This window comes from Canis lupus, chromosome 30 (genome assembly GCF_011100685.1).
Source record: "Canis lupus familiaris isolate Mischka breed German Shepherd chromosome 30, alternate assembly UU_Cfam_GSD_1.0, whole genome shotgun sequence".
Classification (NCBI taxonomy): Eukaryota; Metazoa; Chordata; class Mammalia; order Carnivora; family Canidae; genus Canis; species Canis lupus.
Window position 1 is genome coordinate 32099554 of NC_049251.1, and position 16351 is coordinate 32115904.

Consider the following 16351-nt stretch of genomic DNA (forward strand, 5'->3'; position numbering starts at 1 on the left):
CGTTATCTGGAAAAAAAAAAAAAAAAAAAAGGAGTCAGGAATTAAAATAGTGCCCACCTGATAGAGTATGAGGACTACTGGAGTTGATATACATAAAGCCCCTAGAACAATCTAGAATCTGGTAAGTGCTCTATAAGTATTGTCATTAAGACATAAAGGACAGGGCCTGGATCTTCTGCTTCTCAAGCATCTCTCAATGGTTCCTTGGCTCCGGGCTGACTGGCCTTAAGGTAAATTTTGCACAAATGGTACCACCATTTAGAGCTCAGAGTACCATGGGTCCTCACATGTGCATATGTGCAGGTAAGCCCCGGTGGATCATGCTTTGTCAGGAGGGCCTGATGAAGGGCTCTTTGCAATGAGTGTTGTGCTGTCTTGCATGCTCCCTATTGCAGGCTGTATGCACTGCATGCCCAGATTCTGGTGGACACTTGTGACCTCTTCTCCAGGGTCACCTCATCTATTCATCAAGAAAATGGCAAAAAGCAACAGATACATCAGCATCTTTGGCTTGGAACCTTAAAATTTTAAAGCCAAACGAAATCTGGAAGCATCCCCTTTATGTAATGTATAACTCATTTCACCCCAGTTTTCAAATGAGGGAGCATGAACCCCAGAGGGGGAGAAAATGCTAAAGTCACACAGCTCGTTGGGGGCAGCACCAGATGCAGAAACCAGAAGCAGTTTGTGGTCACTGAGTCATCTGTTCCTGAGTGTGTTTTGGACCTGGAATTGTAGTTGAGGGCTCTTGTCACAGCTCCATCAAATAGCTGAGAAACCTTTGAGAAGTCACTCAACCTCTCTGGGCCTTTGTCCTGCATCTGAATAATTAGGGACTGGCTGTAGTGTAATGTAGGCCTAGCTGGTCTCCAAGGGCAGAGACATTTAGTTATCTGTTTTTCAGCTTTCTGTGTTCTGTTCCTTGTAGACACAGCCTCCAATTTTGGGAATATACTGTGCAGGAGATTTCAACTAGTCAATGGGAGGAGAGAATGTTCCTTTTATTCCTCTTGCTGTTTGAATCCTGTCTCCCAAATCTCCACTCATGTTTCCCCTTATCTATGCAATTTTTATCTAAACTGAGCCTTTGATTTTTTCTTGTCTCCTGAGTTAGCAAATACTATTTGCTATTTATTGCTATTTATGTCTTTTGTTTGGCTCTTTTAGGTTTGTCTTTATCTTTGTGACCAGACTAGAATATTGCTATATCTTATTCTTCTGTAGCCTATAGCTTCATGGTTTTTATGCTCCTGGCATGTTGTAGATGCTTAATTATACTTTTGTATTTGACTGATTTATTAAAAGCACAGAAAGGGATCAAGAAGTGCCACCATTAAAATATTTAAACTTAAGTTTTCTTTTTTTTTTCTTTTTTAAGATTTTATTTATTTATTCATGAGAAACACAAAGAGAGAGGCAGAGACATAGGCAGAGGGAGAAGCAGGCTCCTTGCAGGGAGCCTGATGCGGAACTCAATCCCAGGACCCTAGGATCACACCTTGAGTGAGCCACCCAGGCATCCCTAAACTTTTCTTTTGAAACCTTCTTTAGAAAAAAAAAAAAGAAAAAAAAAAGAAACCTTATTTAGGGGGATCCCTGGGTGGCTCAGTGGTTTAGCGCCTGCCTTTGGCCCAGGGCGCGATCCTGGAGTCCCAGGATCCTGGAGTCCCAGTCGGGCTTCCGGCATGGAGCCTGCTTCTCCTTCCCCCTGTGTCTCTGCCTCTCTCTCTCTCTCTCTCTGTATCATAAATAAATCTTTTAAAAAAAGAAAAAGAAACCTTCTTTAGGTAAATGTTATGATGAGAATAAGATTTTTTAAAATAAGTCACTTAAAGTATAACTTAAAATATAATATACATAAAATTATTAAAGTGCCCTTCTTATAAATGACCTGTTCATATGATTCTCATGATTCTCTCAAGGAAGTTTGCCTTTTCTTTTTTTCCCTACATTAGATGTAAAACCTATATGGCTCTTTGTTTATGTTGATGGGCAAAGGATGCCATTGCTGCCTGGTGAGTTTTTCAGCTAGTTATTCGAAATTTGATGGGTTCTGCTATTCGTTAAGTAGGAAGGATCCTAAATTAGTTTGCTAATACTAGAGGTCCTGTCTCAAGATTGAGGTGATGAGAGTTCCCTTGAAGTAACCAGAGGTATCCTCAACTTGGAGGGTTGAGAGTGGAGTCCCCCAGCTTGTTTTTTAACTACACTACTGGCAAGGTCCTCGGTAAATGCTATGGAAGGATGATGTAAGTGAAGGATCGGCTATCTGCCGATCCTTGGGTTTTGTTGTGAGGTAAGCTTTGTAACATTCCAGTCATCAGGGACTTATTTTATTTAACAGACACTCATGTGGCATTTACTGTGTGCTAGATACTTCTCTAAGCACTTTACAAATGTGAGCTCATTTAATCCTATGAGGTAGGTACAGTTACGATCTCATTGTACACAAGAGGAAACTGAGGCACAGAGAGACATAGTCAGTCAGCTACTGAATGGCAGAGCAAAGGTCCAACCTGAGCAGTTTGGCTCCAGTCCACAGAGTCAGGCTTTACACTAGCTGCCTCTATAGTTTATTTATACTCTACAGTTTCTGTTTACCTATTGACAAATCCTTTTTACCTACAAGTGTGGAGAATTTTTTTTAACACTGAAATTTTTTCATAAATACTTCTCAGAGTTGGTGTTTCATTGGCTAAGACTAGAGTCAGAGGGGAAAAATGTCCTCCTTTGGCTCTGAGTGAGGGCTGCCTAAGATCGTTCTCTTTGATCAACTTTATATGCACAGATTTATTTTTCAGGGGAAATAAAAGGCACTGTAGAGGCAAGGCTATTATGCAAATTTCCACTGCAGCAAAAGCTTCTAAAGAACTGCCTTTAGAAGGAAGTTGCAGCCGCCACTCTGCCAAGTGCCCTGCTTGGATGGGCTGTGGGCTCCCTGCTGAGAACTACTGCAAGCGGCTTTGTCAGCCCGCTGCCTGATGCCAGTTACTGGCAGAGCCCAGGAGGGATTTTGTGGCACAGCTCCCTGAGAGCGGTGAGGTTTGCAGACCATTTGGGTTAGGCTGGATATAATGGAGGGTCACTTTTCCCAGAACTGGCTATTTCTTGAAGACAGTCCATGCCTCTTTAAGCTTTCTCTGTAGACTGATTTTAAAGATTGCAACTTTATAGGTTCATTTAAACATCGATATCAGATTATATACATTAAACACATTTTTTTTTTTTTTTGTAGGCTAGCTTAACTCTGTTCCAGTGTCATTAAATGTATGTTTTCCAGTTGCTTAAGAGTAAAGCTTGAGGGACACGTGGGTGGCTCCATGGTTGAGCATCTGCCTTTGGTTCTGGGTGTGCTCCCAGGGTCCTGCTATCGAGTCCCACATGGGGCTCCCTGCAGGGGGCCTGCTTCTCCCTCTGCCTATGTCTCGGCCTCTCTCTCTGTCTCCCATGAATAAATAAACTCTTTAAAAAAAAAAAAAGAGTAAAACTTGACAGAAGTTGTTTGTATCAAATGTAGCACTATAGGTTAATATCATCATTGGAATAATATATCATGAAAATTTTTTTAACTCTTTGCGCTATGGAATATAAGGCAAGATGTTGCTAGTTACGTATCAGAAACTATATTTGTTGAGTGTCTACAATGTGTTAGTCTAACTTATGTTTATTATGTTATTTAAGTTAATTTTTGCATTATCTCTGTAAGTATTACTAGACCCATATTGGAGGATAATCAAATAGAAGCTCAGAGAGGTTAAGTAATTTGTAGTCACACAGCTGTTAAGTACAGAGCTGAGATTTGAATCCAGGCTAGTCTGACTCCTAAATACAGTTCTATTGGCAGTATGTTCCACAGCCTCCCATAAAAGAAACTTACATGTATTTTTTAAATGGACAACAGTGTATTTGTATATGCTATTGAATCAAGAGTAAAAGGTGATGTTATTAATACAGCGTAGAAGAGATTTTATAAAAAATCCTCCTCTGCCCCACCCCTAAATAGAGATTTAAACTCTGGGCTTACATTGCTGGGCTAAGTGTGATTATGAGCTAATGTTTTTGTAGTTTATGCCAACATTTCAAAAATCTCTTTCAGGTTCTCATATTTCCTCTAGGATTTGCCACATGTTAGCAATAAAGAAGATGGCTAATTGTGTTTCTTTATTCTTTCTTTGTTTAGGATGTGATAGGCCAGGTTCTGCCTGAAGCAACAACCACAGCATTTGAATGTAAGTCTGGCTTGTATACTTTCTTGACTATTTCTTTCTGCAGTAATTTTTCAAAGGGTTTATGGGTTGCATTACTTTAGAAAGTGACAAAAACAGATTATTTATGATCATCATATGGTACATTTAAATATTTATAAATTAATGCAAGTTTAATGATGATACTAAACTGAGTAATATTTTCTTATTTAATCATATCTTGGGTGTGCATATTTCTATAATATAGCTTTAATTACCAACATGACCTTTATCTGCTCTTGCTCCTCACTATAATAATATTGTGGGACAAAATGAAACGTGTAAACTACCTGTAGGCCAGTGATTATTGATTAAAAGATTGTAATCCATTGCTGCTTTTAAACAGCAACAGAGTAGAGCTTTTGAGCGAGCATTGCTTAGAATAATTCTGTTTTAGTGGAGCTTGGTGTGGCTGCTACATGATGACCGTAGCCCTTCAGGTCTTGAGTCTTTCCTCCTTGCTGCCTACCACTCCAAACCAGTTGGCTTCGGGATTGGGTGGGGGCAGGATGGACTCGAAAACTAGTTTTGACATGAGCCAGGTCATTGCAGGAGGTGATGTGAGGGTCTAGGATGTTAAGATGAAGATAGAATAGGGGCTCTGATGTTGCAAAGGATAGAGTAAGGATTTTTAGCTGTGATTCCCATCTGTTTTTTTGAAGGTGAGGGCTACTTTTCCATGAGAAGATGTACAGTTTTTTCCTACATTATAGTGTACTTATTGGTTTTTAAGCAGATGGTTAATGACAGTGAGTACAATGTCCTTTCTTTTATTTATGTTCCCTTTGGAGGACAATTTGGCAGTCCTTACTACCAAAATATAAAATGTGCAAAACCTTTGATTCAGCAGTTTCGTGTCTAGGAAGCTGTTCAACAGAAATACCTGCCCATGTGTTGAATGACCTTCAAACAAAATATTCATTGTGGAATGATTCTTAATAGCAAAAAATTAGAGAAAAGTAAATGCCTAGAATAATGGATTAATAAATTATCCTTTATCTGAAGCAGCAGGCAGTTTGAACAACAGCTAAAAAGAATGAGTTAGGAATTTATGCATTGACATGGAAAGATTGTTGAATAAACAAATAGTATGTGTGGTGTGATCCAATTTTGTAAATAGCTAATCCCACTTCATGTCCATATTGAGAGACAAGGATCTGAAGTGTGCCCACCACAGTGCCTTCCAGTGGTTCCCCCTGGAAAGTGGACTTGAGGTTAGAATAGGGGATGGTTGGCTAAATGAGCTCACTTTTTCCTTTCTAGATTTCTCTTTTATTTGAATATTTTTAATAATCCTTTCATATATTTAAAAGTCACTTGTGTAAAACTCTTAAAATAATTAGTATTTTATTAATCACTCTGGACTGTATATACTTCTGAAAAATGGTACATGTATCTGAAATACATGTTAGTGTTGCAAGCTCTTCACACCCTTTTTGGTAAGTCTTTGGTGGTGCCAGATCTGTCACTGTTAACATCTGTCACTGTTGCCAGATGCTGTGCTAAAAATATTCCATGATTATCTCATTTAATTTAACCTTCACAAGATCCCCATAAAGTGCTTCAAAGGACTATTTTGTTTTTGTTTTAATCTTATTTTATTTAAATTCAATTAATTAACACATAGTATATTTTATTAGTTTCAGAGATAGATAGAGTTCAGTGATTCATCAGTTGCATGTAACACCCAGTGCTCATTACATCATGTGCTCTCCTTAATTCCAGTCACCCAGTTGCCCAATCCCCCCACCTCCTCCACTCTAGCAACCCTTAGTTTGTTTCCAATGATTAAGACTCTCCTATAGTTATTAGTTCCATTTTAGTTGAGGAAAGGACATATCCTTTGAACAGCTTGCTCAAAGTATAATTAGTGGTGAAGTGGACTTTCCTGTATAGAATCCAGAGCATGTATAGATTCTCAGCCACTTTTGATACTTGTTCTGCGAGTTGTCATAGTTCTTGAAATCACTTCTTCTGATTGCTCATTATTGTAGTAGAAAAGAAGCTTACTTTGTACTTTTGCCTTCTGGGTCCCACAGAGTGGCTTGATGTACCTCTGTCCCACTGAGTTAGGGTTCGTAGTAATAACATTGATTATTGTAGCTGTCATTTATTGATGGCTTGCTCTGTGCCTGACAATAGACTAGATGATTTACCTAGATTGTTGCTAATCCTTAAAAAACTCTGTGAGGTAGGGAAAGTATACCTTTGGGAAACTGAGGCTCAGAGACAAGAAATGATTACCAAAGTTCATCAGTGTAGTGGAACCAAATTTAAATACAGTGGTTTTTGACTGTGAAGCATGCACTCTTTAGAGCTAAGTATGTTGAAAGCCTACAAAGTGTGTTAAGTATGGTTTACATGGCTTATGGGTTTTGGTTTATGGTTTGATGGAACTCTTAAATAAATAAACTAATCAAAGACATATTTATGGTAATATATTTAATACTGAAAGTATATCTAACACTAAGAAAAAAATATTTAGGGCAGCCCCTGTGGCCCAGCGATTTAGCGCCACCTTCAGTCCAGGGCGTGATCCTAGAGACCTGAGATCGAGTCCCACATCAGGCTCCCTGTGTGGAGCCTGCTTCTCCCTCTGCCTGTGTCTCTGCCTCTCTCTCTCTCTCTGTCTGTCATGAATAAATAAATAAAATCTTTTAAAAGAATGTTTAGATTTCTAGATTTAAGTTCTTAAGAGATGTTGTTCCTTCTTTACTGAGTCGAGGGTAGTAGCTCTATACTTATCTGTGTCTCCACCAGTTCTAAGCAAAACCAAAACCAAAACTAAAACCCCAAAACACAGACAAAATAGTAACAGTCCTTTGTTTCTTCAGTTTAGATTAAAATCCTAGCCTGGCTTTTTTCATGGTTGCTCTAGGTGACCTTATATACTGAACCAAAGACCTGAACTAGTAAATGGAATCTATGTAGAAGAAATATTTGGGAAGATACAGTTTGTAAGCTAATTTGCTGACATTTTTGAGCTGTTTCTGTGGTGTATAGCTATGAGTGAACAACTCCTGGATAAATAAAACCTTGATCAAAGATGTATTTATGGTACTATATTCAATATTGAAAAGTACATGTAACACTAGTTGGTTTCTTTTGCAAAAGAGATGGTATTATGCTTAGTGATAGGAATCAAGCAACAGGAGAAAGGATGTTGTCAAATTTACCAAGGAAATGAGTTGATAAGTGGAAAGGAGGAGAAAGGTAATTATACAGTTTCTTCAGTTCAGAGAAGTGCCATGTATTCACTGAGACCTCAGATCCCCACAGATGGGGTTAATCTCTCTCTACACCTTTGCTACAGCAGGTAACCCAGCAGGTAACCTGTTAGCCTTCTGATGGGATGGCTGTGTGCGCATTTCCCTTCCTCACTAGACTTTGAATGACTTGATGACAGGTACCATGTTTTACTCCACTCTTGTTCTCTTCTTAGTACTTAGCTTAGTGCCTTGTGGGAATGCCATTACTGAATAAAATGGAATGTTGGTCCCTATTCAGATGAGAAATTTAAAATTAATGTGACCTAATGCTAAGTAAGTAATTTGCTTTTTTGGATTATTTGTGCTGTTGCCCAGGCCCGGGATATAAACTGGCTGGTCAGGTGGACCAGTCAGGCTCCAAATTCAAATTCAAATTCCCACACTTGACTAGGCCCTCTGTCCTGAGGGGAAGAGTCTATCGTGCCTGTGTTCTTTCTGGTTTCTGTTCCTGGGAATAGTGTTCCCAAGGGGAGTTAAGCTGGCTGAAGGGAGACAGGCCCATTTGTGCTGAATTCAGCTCTTGGACCGATGGCCCTAAACCTTTTTCATCTTACTGCTTTTAGGTCCTTTTCCCTTTATAACTAGAGTGCAAAAAATATTTTCCAATATCTAGAGCTTGGTTTCTTTTTTTAATTAAGAAGGTATAGATGATTTAAAAAAATAATTTAAGCAGCATAAAAATGATGAAAGGAAAACTAAAAGTCCCCATTTCCCCAATTCACTGTTAACAACTTTTTCTGTAGCCTTAGGGAGGTTTTCTCTGTATGTGATACATACTATACCACAACTGGATTCCTATGCCCCGGCTTAGAGTATATATTGGACCTCTTTCCAACATCAGCGTGCACAAATCAACTTCAGTCCTTTGGATGACTATATTATACCTAATTTTATGGCCATGGCTTAATTTATTTAACCTACTGATAGACCACTCTTAAGTAGTTAGCAGTTTTTTAGTATTAGAAAAAATGCCGCAGTCAACAGCATCGCCTTATATCTTTCTACGTTGTGGAAATATATTTGTGCGATAAATTCCCAGGAGTTGAAACTGCTGAGACAAAGAGTACCCCTATTTTACATTTTAATAGCTATTACCATGTTGCTCTCTAAAGGGTAGAACCAATTTATACTCCCACCAACAATGTTTGAGAGTGTCCATTTCTCTCTACCCTCACCAAATCTGGGTATTTTTTTCTTAGCAAACTTCCTGGTCAATGTCAGTTTGAAAGGTGGGAAAGATTATGATGTTACTGTTTTACTTTGTATCAATTAAATGAGTTTGAGTATCCTTTCATTTGTATTTTGGTCATTTGTATTTAAGTTCTGTGACTATTTTATCACCTTTGCCCATTTTCCTTTTAGGTTATAGATTTCAAATTGATTTAAAGGATTTTCCAATATTAAAAAAACTAGGGCTTTGTCTTATATTTTGGAGCTATTTTTACCTAGTTTACTGCTTTCCTTTCAGGTTGCTTTGGTCGTTTTTCCCCCCCTCTTCTTTTTTTTTCCATGGAGAAGGTTGAAGTTTTTACTTGGTCAAATTTATCATATTGCCCTTTGTGACTTCTGGATTTATGTCATTCTTAGGAAGGTCTTCCACATTCCAAATATTGAAAAAACATTCATCCATAGTCATTTTGCTCTACTTTAATAGGGTTAAGCACAAGCACATTGGGTATGTATATAAGTACATATGTTCATATGTGTATTTGTGTGGGTTTTTTTTTTTTTCCTGAAAAGAGCCTGCATTTTTATTACAGAGGTCACAAGATTTCAAATTTTTGTATCATTTCCAGTCTATTTTGGTGAAAAGAGGAGTCAGGTGGGGAATCCAACTTTATTTTTCAAACACATAGACAGCTGACTCCATACCAGTTATAATTTGTCTTTTCCCAAATGTGAGAACATTCCTGAGACGAAGCTTAATTCCATTACCATAAAAAGTCTTGTATGTTTGCATGTGTGGGTCCTACATATGCTGTAGGAGCTTGACATTCATACAGGCCCAGAGACCCCTGCTGATTTCCACAGTTTCATTAACAGATTAATGAGTGCACCAACACACAGGCGATAAAAATCAGCTGTGCCCACTAATTAGTTTCCTGTACATATCTGTTACATGTGCTCTTCTTCCTGGATTGTCTCTAGACAGGTGACTGCTGCAAAGTGACTGATGGAGTGGTGGTAATGGGCAGTAAATTATTCCTGGTGACTTAAAAGATGCATTTAAGTTTATGTAGACAAGTGCTGACTTATACCTATAAATACCACATGGTCCCCCTTTTCCATGGCTCTCTGACTTCATGTTTTGCTCTGTAGCCTTCATAAGTATCATAAGTATCTTCACACTTGTCAAACCGTGCCTCTGAGTTTTGGCTCATAAAATATGATTGTAGGATAAATCTTTATTTTACTAATGCCTTTCTTCATCCATGATCCTTTTATGCTCACTTCTCATTTCAGTTGTTTTTTGAATTTCTGGAAGATTATTTTGGGTAGAATTTTAAAACCAATTCATCTTTTTTTTTTAAGATTTTATTTTTAAGTATTCTCTACACCCAACATGGGACTTGAACTCATAACCCCAAGATCAAGAGTTGCATGCTCCACCAACTGAGCTAGCCAGGCACCCCCAGTTCATCATTTTAAATTTGGTATAACAGGGCCATTTAAAGCAAATTGTAAGTTATATAAGTCACAATTTCTTACAGTATAGAAAACTATGGTAGCTGTTTACTGGAGAAATACCTTTAGGGTATATACCCTTCATGTCCAAACAGCAAAGACAGTGTCATTAAAAATAGTTAGATGAGAACCCTTTTTTGCTTTGGAGAGAAGTCTGAATTATAAAATATTTAGAAATCAAGTTAGGAAGTTTGGAAGTTTCACTTATGAAGTTTGGAAGTTTCACTTAGGAAGTTTCACTTCATAAAAACTTCATTAAACTTAGGAAGTTTCACTTTCTTAAACTGCAGTATGTATAAAAGATAAGCAGCTATTTATAAGTAAAATTAGGTTGATGAAAAATTGTAACAATAGTACACAGTCTAAAAATGATTTAACAGTATGAGTCAATTATGCACCCTAGAATTTGAGACTATCTGAAGAGAGTTTTAATTTATTGAAATTTTGGTTTGTAGTATCATCCACGTGCAAAGTCCAGATCCTTTTTAGTCTATGAGAATAGTAGCTTAATAGTAGTTTTGCTATTTTGTATGAGAATTAAGGAAGTTTAAGTCCTTTATTCAAGTACCAGGCTAGTTGCTCCTTAAGGGGACTAGACAAGACTGCTTATTCTTGAGCCTCTAGAAACCCTATCATAGCATTTGGCACATAGTAGATGCTCAATATGTGTTTCAGGAATGCATGGATATTTGAAGGAATGAAGTATAAAGGCAAACCTTCTATATCTCATCCATCAGAAAATCCCATTAGCTCTTGCTTTAAAATATGTCTAGCATATGATGACTGCTCAGAATCTCAGCTTGGTTCAGGCCACCATCATCTCTCACCTGGTCTAGGATGGTGGTCTTCTCACTGGTTTCCCTGTTTCCGCTTTTGCCTCCACACAGCCTGTTCTGCACATAGCAGCCAAAGTGATCCTTTAGAAGTGAGATCACAGCACTTGGCACCCTCCAGTGATTTCCATCTAACTCAGGAGTAAAAGCCAAGTCTTTAAAATACCCTAGAAGGTACTGCATTTTCTCATTTGCCCTCAGCGTCAGCAGCGTTGCTTCTCTGAACTGTTACCCCTCCCACCTCTCATGCTGTACTACCTACTCTGCCTTTCTTTCAGTCTCTCGAACATGCCGGATATTCATCTACCTCAAGGCCTTTGCATTAGCAGTTCCTTCTGCCCGCAAGACCCTTTCCCCAGATAGCTGTGCAGCGCAGCCCCCTCATCCCCTTCAAGTCTATCTCAACTGGAATGTAAGCACTAAGAGCGCAAGGCTTTTTTTTTTTTTTCTTTTTCTGCTGTCACTATCACCAGTGCCAATAACATTGCTCACTACATAGTGGGCACTTGCATATTTGTTGGGGAGAGGAAAGGAGCAAAGAAATGAAGAAGGAATCAGGAGGTGGGGGCATGGAGCTAAAATTCATGGCTGAGATGATTTGGCCATAGAAATTGGGATTGCTAGTCCTGTCCAGATCTTAGATGCCATACCTGAGAAGGGCTCTGCAAACTTGACAACCTTTCTGATAATTTCTTGTTGAATGTCTTTCTAATCTCTAAAATTATGTTTGCATTTCTTTCCTCTTGTCTTGGGAAAATGCCTTTGCTGTAGTTCTAATTGACTCTCACCTGGCACTGAAGGATTGTGACAAATGACATATAATATATTGCCTTAACTTTCTGCTGTTCTTTGTAGGATCTAGATTGTTTCTCTCGAAAGCCCACTTGAGCCCCGTCACTGTAGTGGGTGCTGTTTTGTTGAGAGCTCCCTGGCGTCTGCCAGTTGACGGCTGTTTACCTTGATAGGCACTGTGCTTGCCATTCTGACCGCCCTTACCTGAGGCTGCCTCTCCTCTATTGGGCCTTTATGTTCCTCCTCTTGGTTTCTCTTTTGGATTGCATGTTGCTCCAAATAAAATTGCTAACAACATATGGCCTGTTATGATTCTCTTTTCCCAAACTCTGCCATTTTGTATATTTGTGACACACTGCAGATTTTGTGAAGATTGCTTCATAATATTTGTTTACCATCTGCTGCACTCTATTTGGTATCTTGCTAGGATTTTTTCCTCCATTTTAAGTGACATTAACAAAATCCAGCCAGTACATAGACTTTCTGGTTCTACTTTTGCTTCCCTAATGTGCTGGAAAATCATATTACTATGCTCCAGGCAACTAGAGAAGTCTGGAATTCTCATTGTGAACCAGTGTATCAGATCTTTCGCATGCACCACCCCCCTCCCTTGGTCATATCTAGTAATGCTTTTTTGGTCAGATGGTAAAGAACCTCTAAAAGACAAAAAGTTCAAATTATTTTTTCTACTCCTCTTTACTTAGTATCACTACTTTCTAGCATTCTTCAGCAACATATTTATAACCTTGAAACTCTTAGTGACACTTTAGTAAGTTTTTATGATTTACAGTTCCACTTAGTGTTCATTTTATAGCTAATCCAGTTTGATAGGCAAATAGCCAGAGTCAGCTAGAATGTGTGTTTCCAACTTTTAACAGAGAAGTATTTTAAATTATTGTTATACTAAATTGCTTGGTCTGTCTTTCTGCTTTATCCTTTAATACTTCTAATACCTGTCAATTCATTGTCTTTATTTTAAAGATTATTTATCTGTTTGTTTATTTGAGGGAGGGAGAGGGAGAGCACCCATGAGTAGAGGGAGGGGCAAAGGGGGAGGGAGAGAATCTCAAGCTGACTCCACCCTGAGCATGGAGTCTGACTTGGGGCTTGATCCCACAATCCTGAGATCATGACCTGAATCGAAACTTTTTTTTTTTAAGATTTCATTTATTTATGAGAGACACACAGAGAGAGGCAGAGACATAGGCAGAGGGAGAAGCAGGCCCCATGCAGAGAGCCCAATGTGGGACTTGATCCCAGGACTCCAGTTGGATCACACCCTGAGCCAAAGGCAGATGCTCAACTGCTGAGCCACCCAGGCATCTCCTGAATCGAAACATAGTTGGATGCTCAACCAGCTGAGCCACCAGGCATCCCTACTTGTCTTTATTTTAAAACATTTTTTACAGCTTTATTGAGATACAATTGACATATATAACATTGTGTAAATTTAAAATGTACAACCTGCTGATTTGATACAGTTACATATTCCAAGCTGATTTTCACCATAGCATTAGGTAATACTAATACTTCTATCCTGTTACATAATTACCATTTCTTTTTTGTGGTCAGAACATTTAAGATTTACTTTCAGCAACGTTCAAATATATGTTACAGTGTTGGAGCACCTGGGTGACAGAGTCCATTAAGCATCTGATCTTGGTTTTGACTCAGGTCATGGTCTCAGGATTGTGGGATTGAGCCCTGCATTGGGCTCTGTGCTCAGCATAGAGTCTGCTTAAGACTCTCTCTCTCTCTCCCTCTCTCTCTGCCTATCTCCCCCAGGGATGCATGCACACTCTCTAAGATGGATAAATAAATCTTAAAAAAAAAGTTACAGTGTTATTAGCATTAATCACCATGCTCTACATTAGATCCCCAGACCTTGTTATACTTATAACTAGAAGTTTATACCCTTTGGCAGAGGCTCCCCATTTGTCTACACCCCAACCCCTCATAATCACACTTTCTGCTTCTCTAAGTTTAGGTTTTTTTTTTTTAAAGATTTATTTATTTATTTTAGAGGGGAGGGACAAAGGGAGAGGGAGAGAGAATCCTGAGAAGACTCTGTGCACTGAACACAGAGATCACAATCGGACCCCAAACTAAGAGTCAGACGCTTAACCAACTGTACCACTCAAGTATCCTTAAGTTTGGCTTTTTAAAATTTCACATATACATGGTCTCATGCAGTATTTGTTTTTTTCTGACTGACTTTACTTAGTGTCATATCCTCCTCAGGGTTCATCCAAGTTGTTGCAAATGGCAGAATGCCTTTCTTTTTCATGGCTGAGTGATATTCCATTGTATACGTATATCAGATCTTAAGCAATTCATCTGTTGGTGAACACTTAAGTAGTTTCCATATATTGGCTATTGTGAATACTGCTGTAGTGAACATGGAGGTTCATATATCTCTTTGACAGAGTGATTTGGTTTGCTTTGGATAGATGCCCAGAAATAGAATTGCTAGATCACATGGTAGTTCTGTTTTTAATATTTTGAGAAACTTCCATACTGTTTCCCATAGTGGCTGCACCAGTTTACATTCTCACCAACAGTGCACAAGGGTTACCTTTTCTCTACATCCTCACCAACATTTGTAATCTCTTGTCAACTTTGAGGATAGCCATTCTGACAGATGTGAGGTGATAGCAGATCATTTTTTTTTTTTAAGATTTTATTTATTGGGATCCCTGGGTGGCGCGGCGGTTTGGCGCCTGCCTTCGGCCCAGGGCGCAATCCTGGAGACCCGGGATCGAGTCCCGCGTCGGGCTCCCTGCATGGAGCCTGCTTCTCCCTCTGCCTATGTCTCTCCCTCTCTCTGTGTGTGTGTGTGTGTCTCTCATAAATAAATAAAATCTTTTTTTTTAAGATTTTATTTATTTATTCATGAGAGGCATAGAGAGAGAGAGGCAGAGACACAGGCAGAGGGAGAAGCAGGCTCCATGCAGGGAGCCCGACGCGGGACTCGATCCCGGGTCTCCAGGATTGCGCCCTGGGCCGAAGGCAGGCGCCAAACCGTTGAGCCACCCAGGCATGCCCCTAGATCATGGTTTTGATTTGCATTTCCCTGATGATGAGTGATAGTAAAGCATCTTTTCATCTGTCTATTGACCAAATGTATGTCTTTGGAACTTATTTTTTTTACAGAGAAGTGTATTCTCACTTAAATGTCAAGGCAAATGGTTTGACTGACATCACAGGGATAGATAGCTTGGATTTTGTGTTTTGGCCAGAATCCTCACTCTTCTCATAGATGTGATTACTTTTCCTACTGTGTCTCCTCTGTGACAAGAATAGGAGTCTTCATTAAAACTACTGATCACAAATAGTAAAGAATCTATCAGTCCCCCAAAAAGCAATTTGTAAAGAAAACCAATACCTACATAAAATGAAGTCTCTTAATAATCTGTAAGAACCATTATTAATCACTGTGTTATGTAAGTCTGATTTTATCCCCAGACTTTATTAGAATGCATCTTTCAGCTTAACCAAAATCTTTCTGTTGGGAGTCAGACCCCTTATGGAACAGCTCCTACATTTTACCACTGGGTTGGCTGTTCTGGCCTTTTGGCCTCAGTTTTCTGTCCACTTAAAGCTAAGTGTTCTTACAGTGTTTTCATAGCTGCTTTCCATGGGACTGGTAGGCAAGAAATTATTTTGGTAGCTGACTTCCTTCACAGTTTGTTTTGTTTTTGTTTTTGTTTTCCTGAAATAATCCCTTAGAGATATCATGGAATTCCAGAATCTTCTATTTTAAGAAACCTTAAAGGTTCAAGCTCTGGCTTTGAGAGCTTAGAGAACTCTTCTTATTGTTGTGAATCTTCCTGATTGAGAGAGACTGTGATTTAAATGATTTTTCTGGAAACTGTACCCTCCCTTCACAAATTCTAAAAAGGGTTTTCACCTGTTTGATTAAACTCCAGACACTTCCTCATCCCATGTGACCGATACCTTATTGAGGTCTTGTGTATATTGAAATTTGAATATAAGCAATACCTTTGTGACCATTGTCTCTGTAGCTAGCTCTGATGTAGAAAGGAGAGTTACAGAAAGCTACTTTATTCAGGCTGGAAATTTTACCAAGTTCAGAACTTTACCAAGAACAGATCATAAAAAAAAAAAAAAAAAAAAAAAGATCATTGAGGGCACCTGGGTGGCTCAGTGGTTGAGCATCGGCCTTTGGCTCAAGTCGTGATTCTGGAGACGCAGGATCAAGTCCCACATCAGGTTCCCTGCATGGAGCCTGCTTCTCCCTCTGCCATGTCTCTGCCTCTCTCTCTCTCTCTCTCTGTGTCTCTCATGAATAAATGTTTAAAAAAAAAAATCCTTGTAGCCCACATCTAAACAGAGAATTTGACTTGCTTTTGAAACAAAAGTGTAAAGTGTTTTCATGTGTGGTAATATGTAACATTATATCCCTTTATACTGTATCTGTCTTTCCCCTTTGTTTACTGCATTTGTAAGAATTTTTGACTTAATCTCGAAAATCCTGGTTTCTAGAAAGTAGAAACTCCCTTTTGTT

General features: G+C 38.8%; 1 protein-coding gene across 9 annotated transcripts in view; it reads left to right on the forward strand.

The window, feature by feature from the left end:
- The window catches only part of MAP2K5 (mitogen-activated protein kinase kinase 5), a 256636-nt gene that overhangs the window by 3141 nt on the left and 237144 nt on the right, over window positions 1-16351 (forward strand). For 8 of the 9 annotated variants that reach the window (XM_038580797.1, XM_038580795.1, XM_038580798.1 and 5 more), the window contains exon 2: window positions 4181-4229. In XM_038580797.1, the coding sequence (XP_038436725.1) occupies window positions 4181-4229 (49 nt within the window). Of the gene's footprint in view, window positions 1-4180; window positions 4230-11309; window positions 11444-16351 lie in introns of those variants that run through there. The other variant, XM_038580799.1, reaches the window with a different exon arrangement.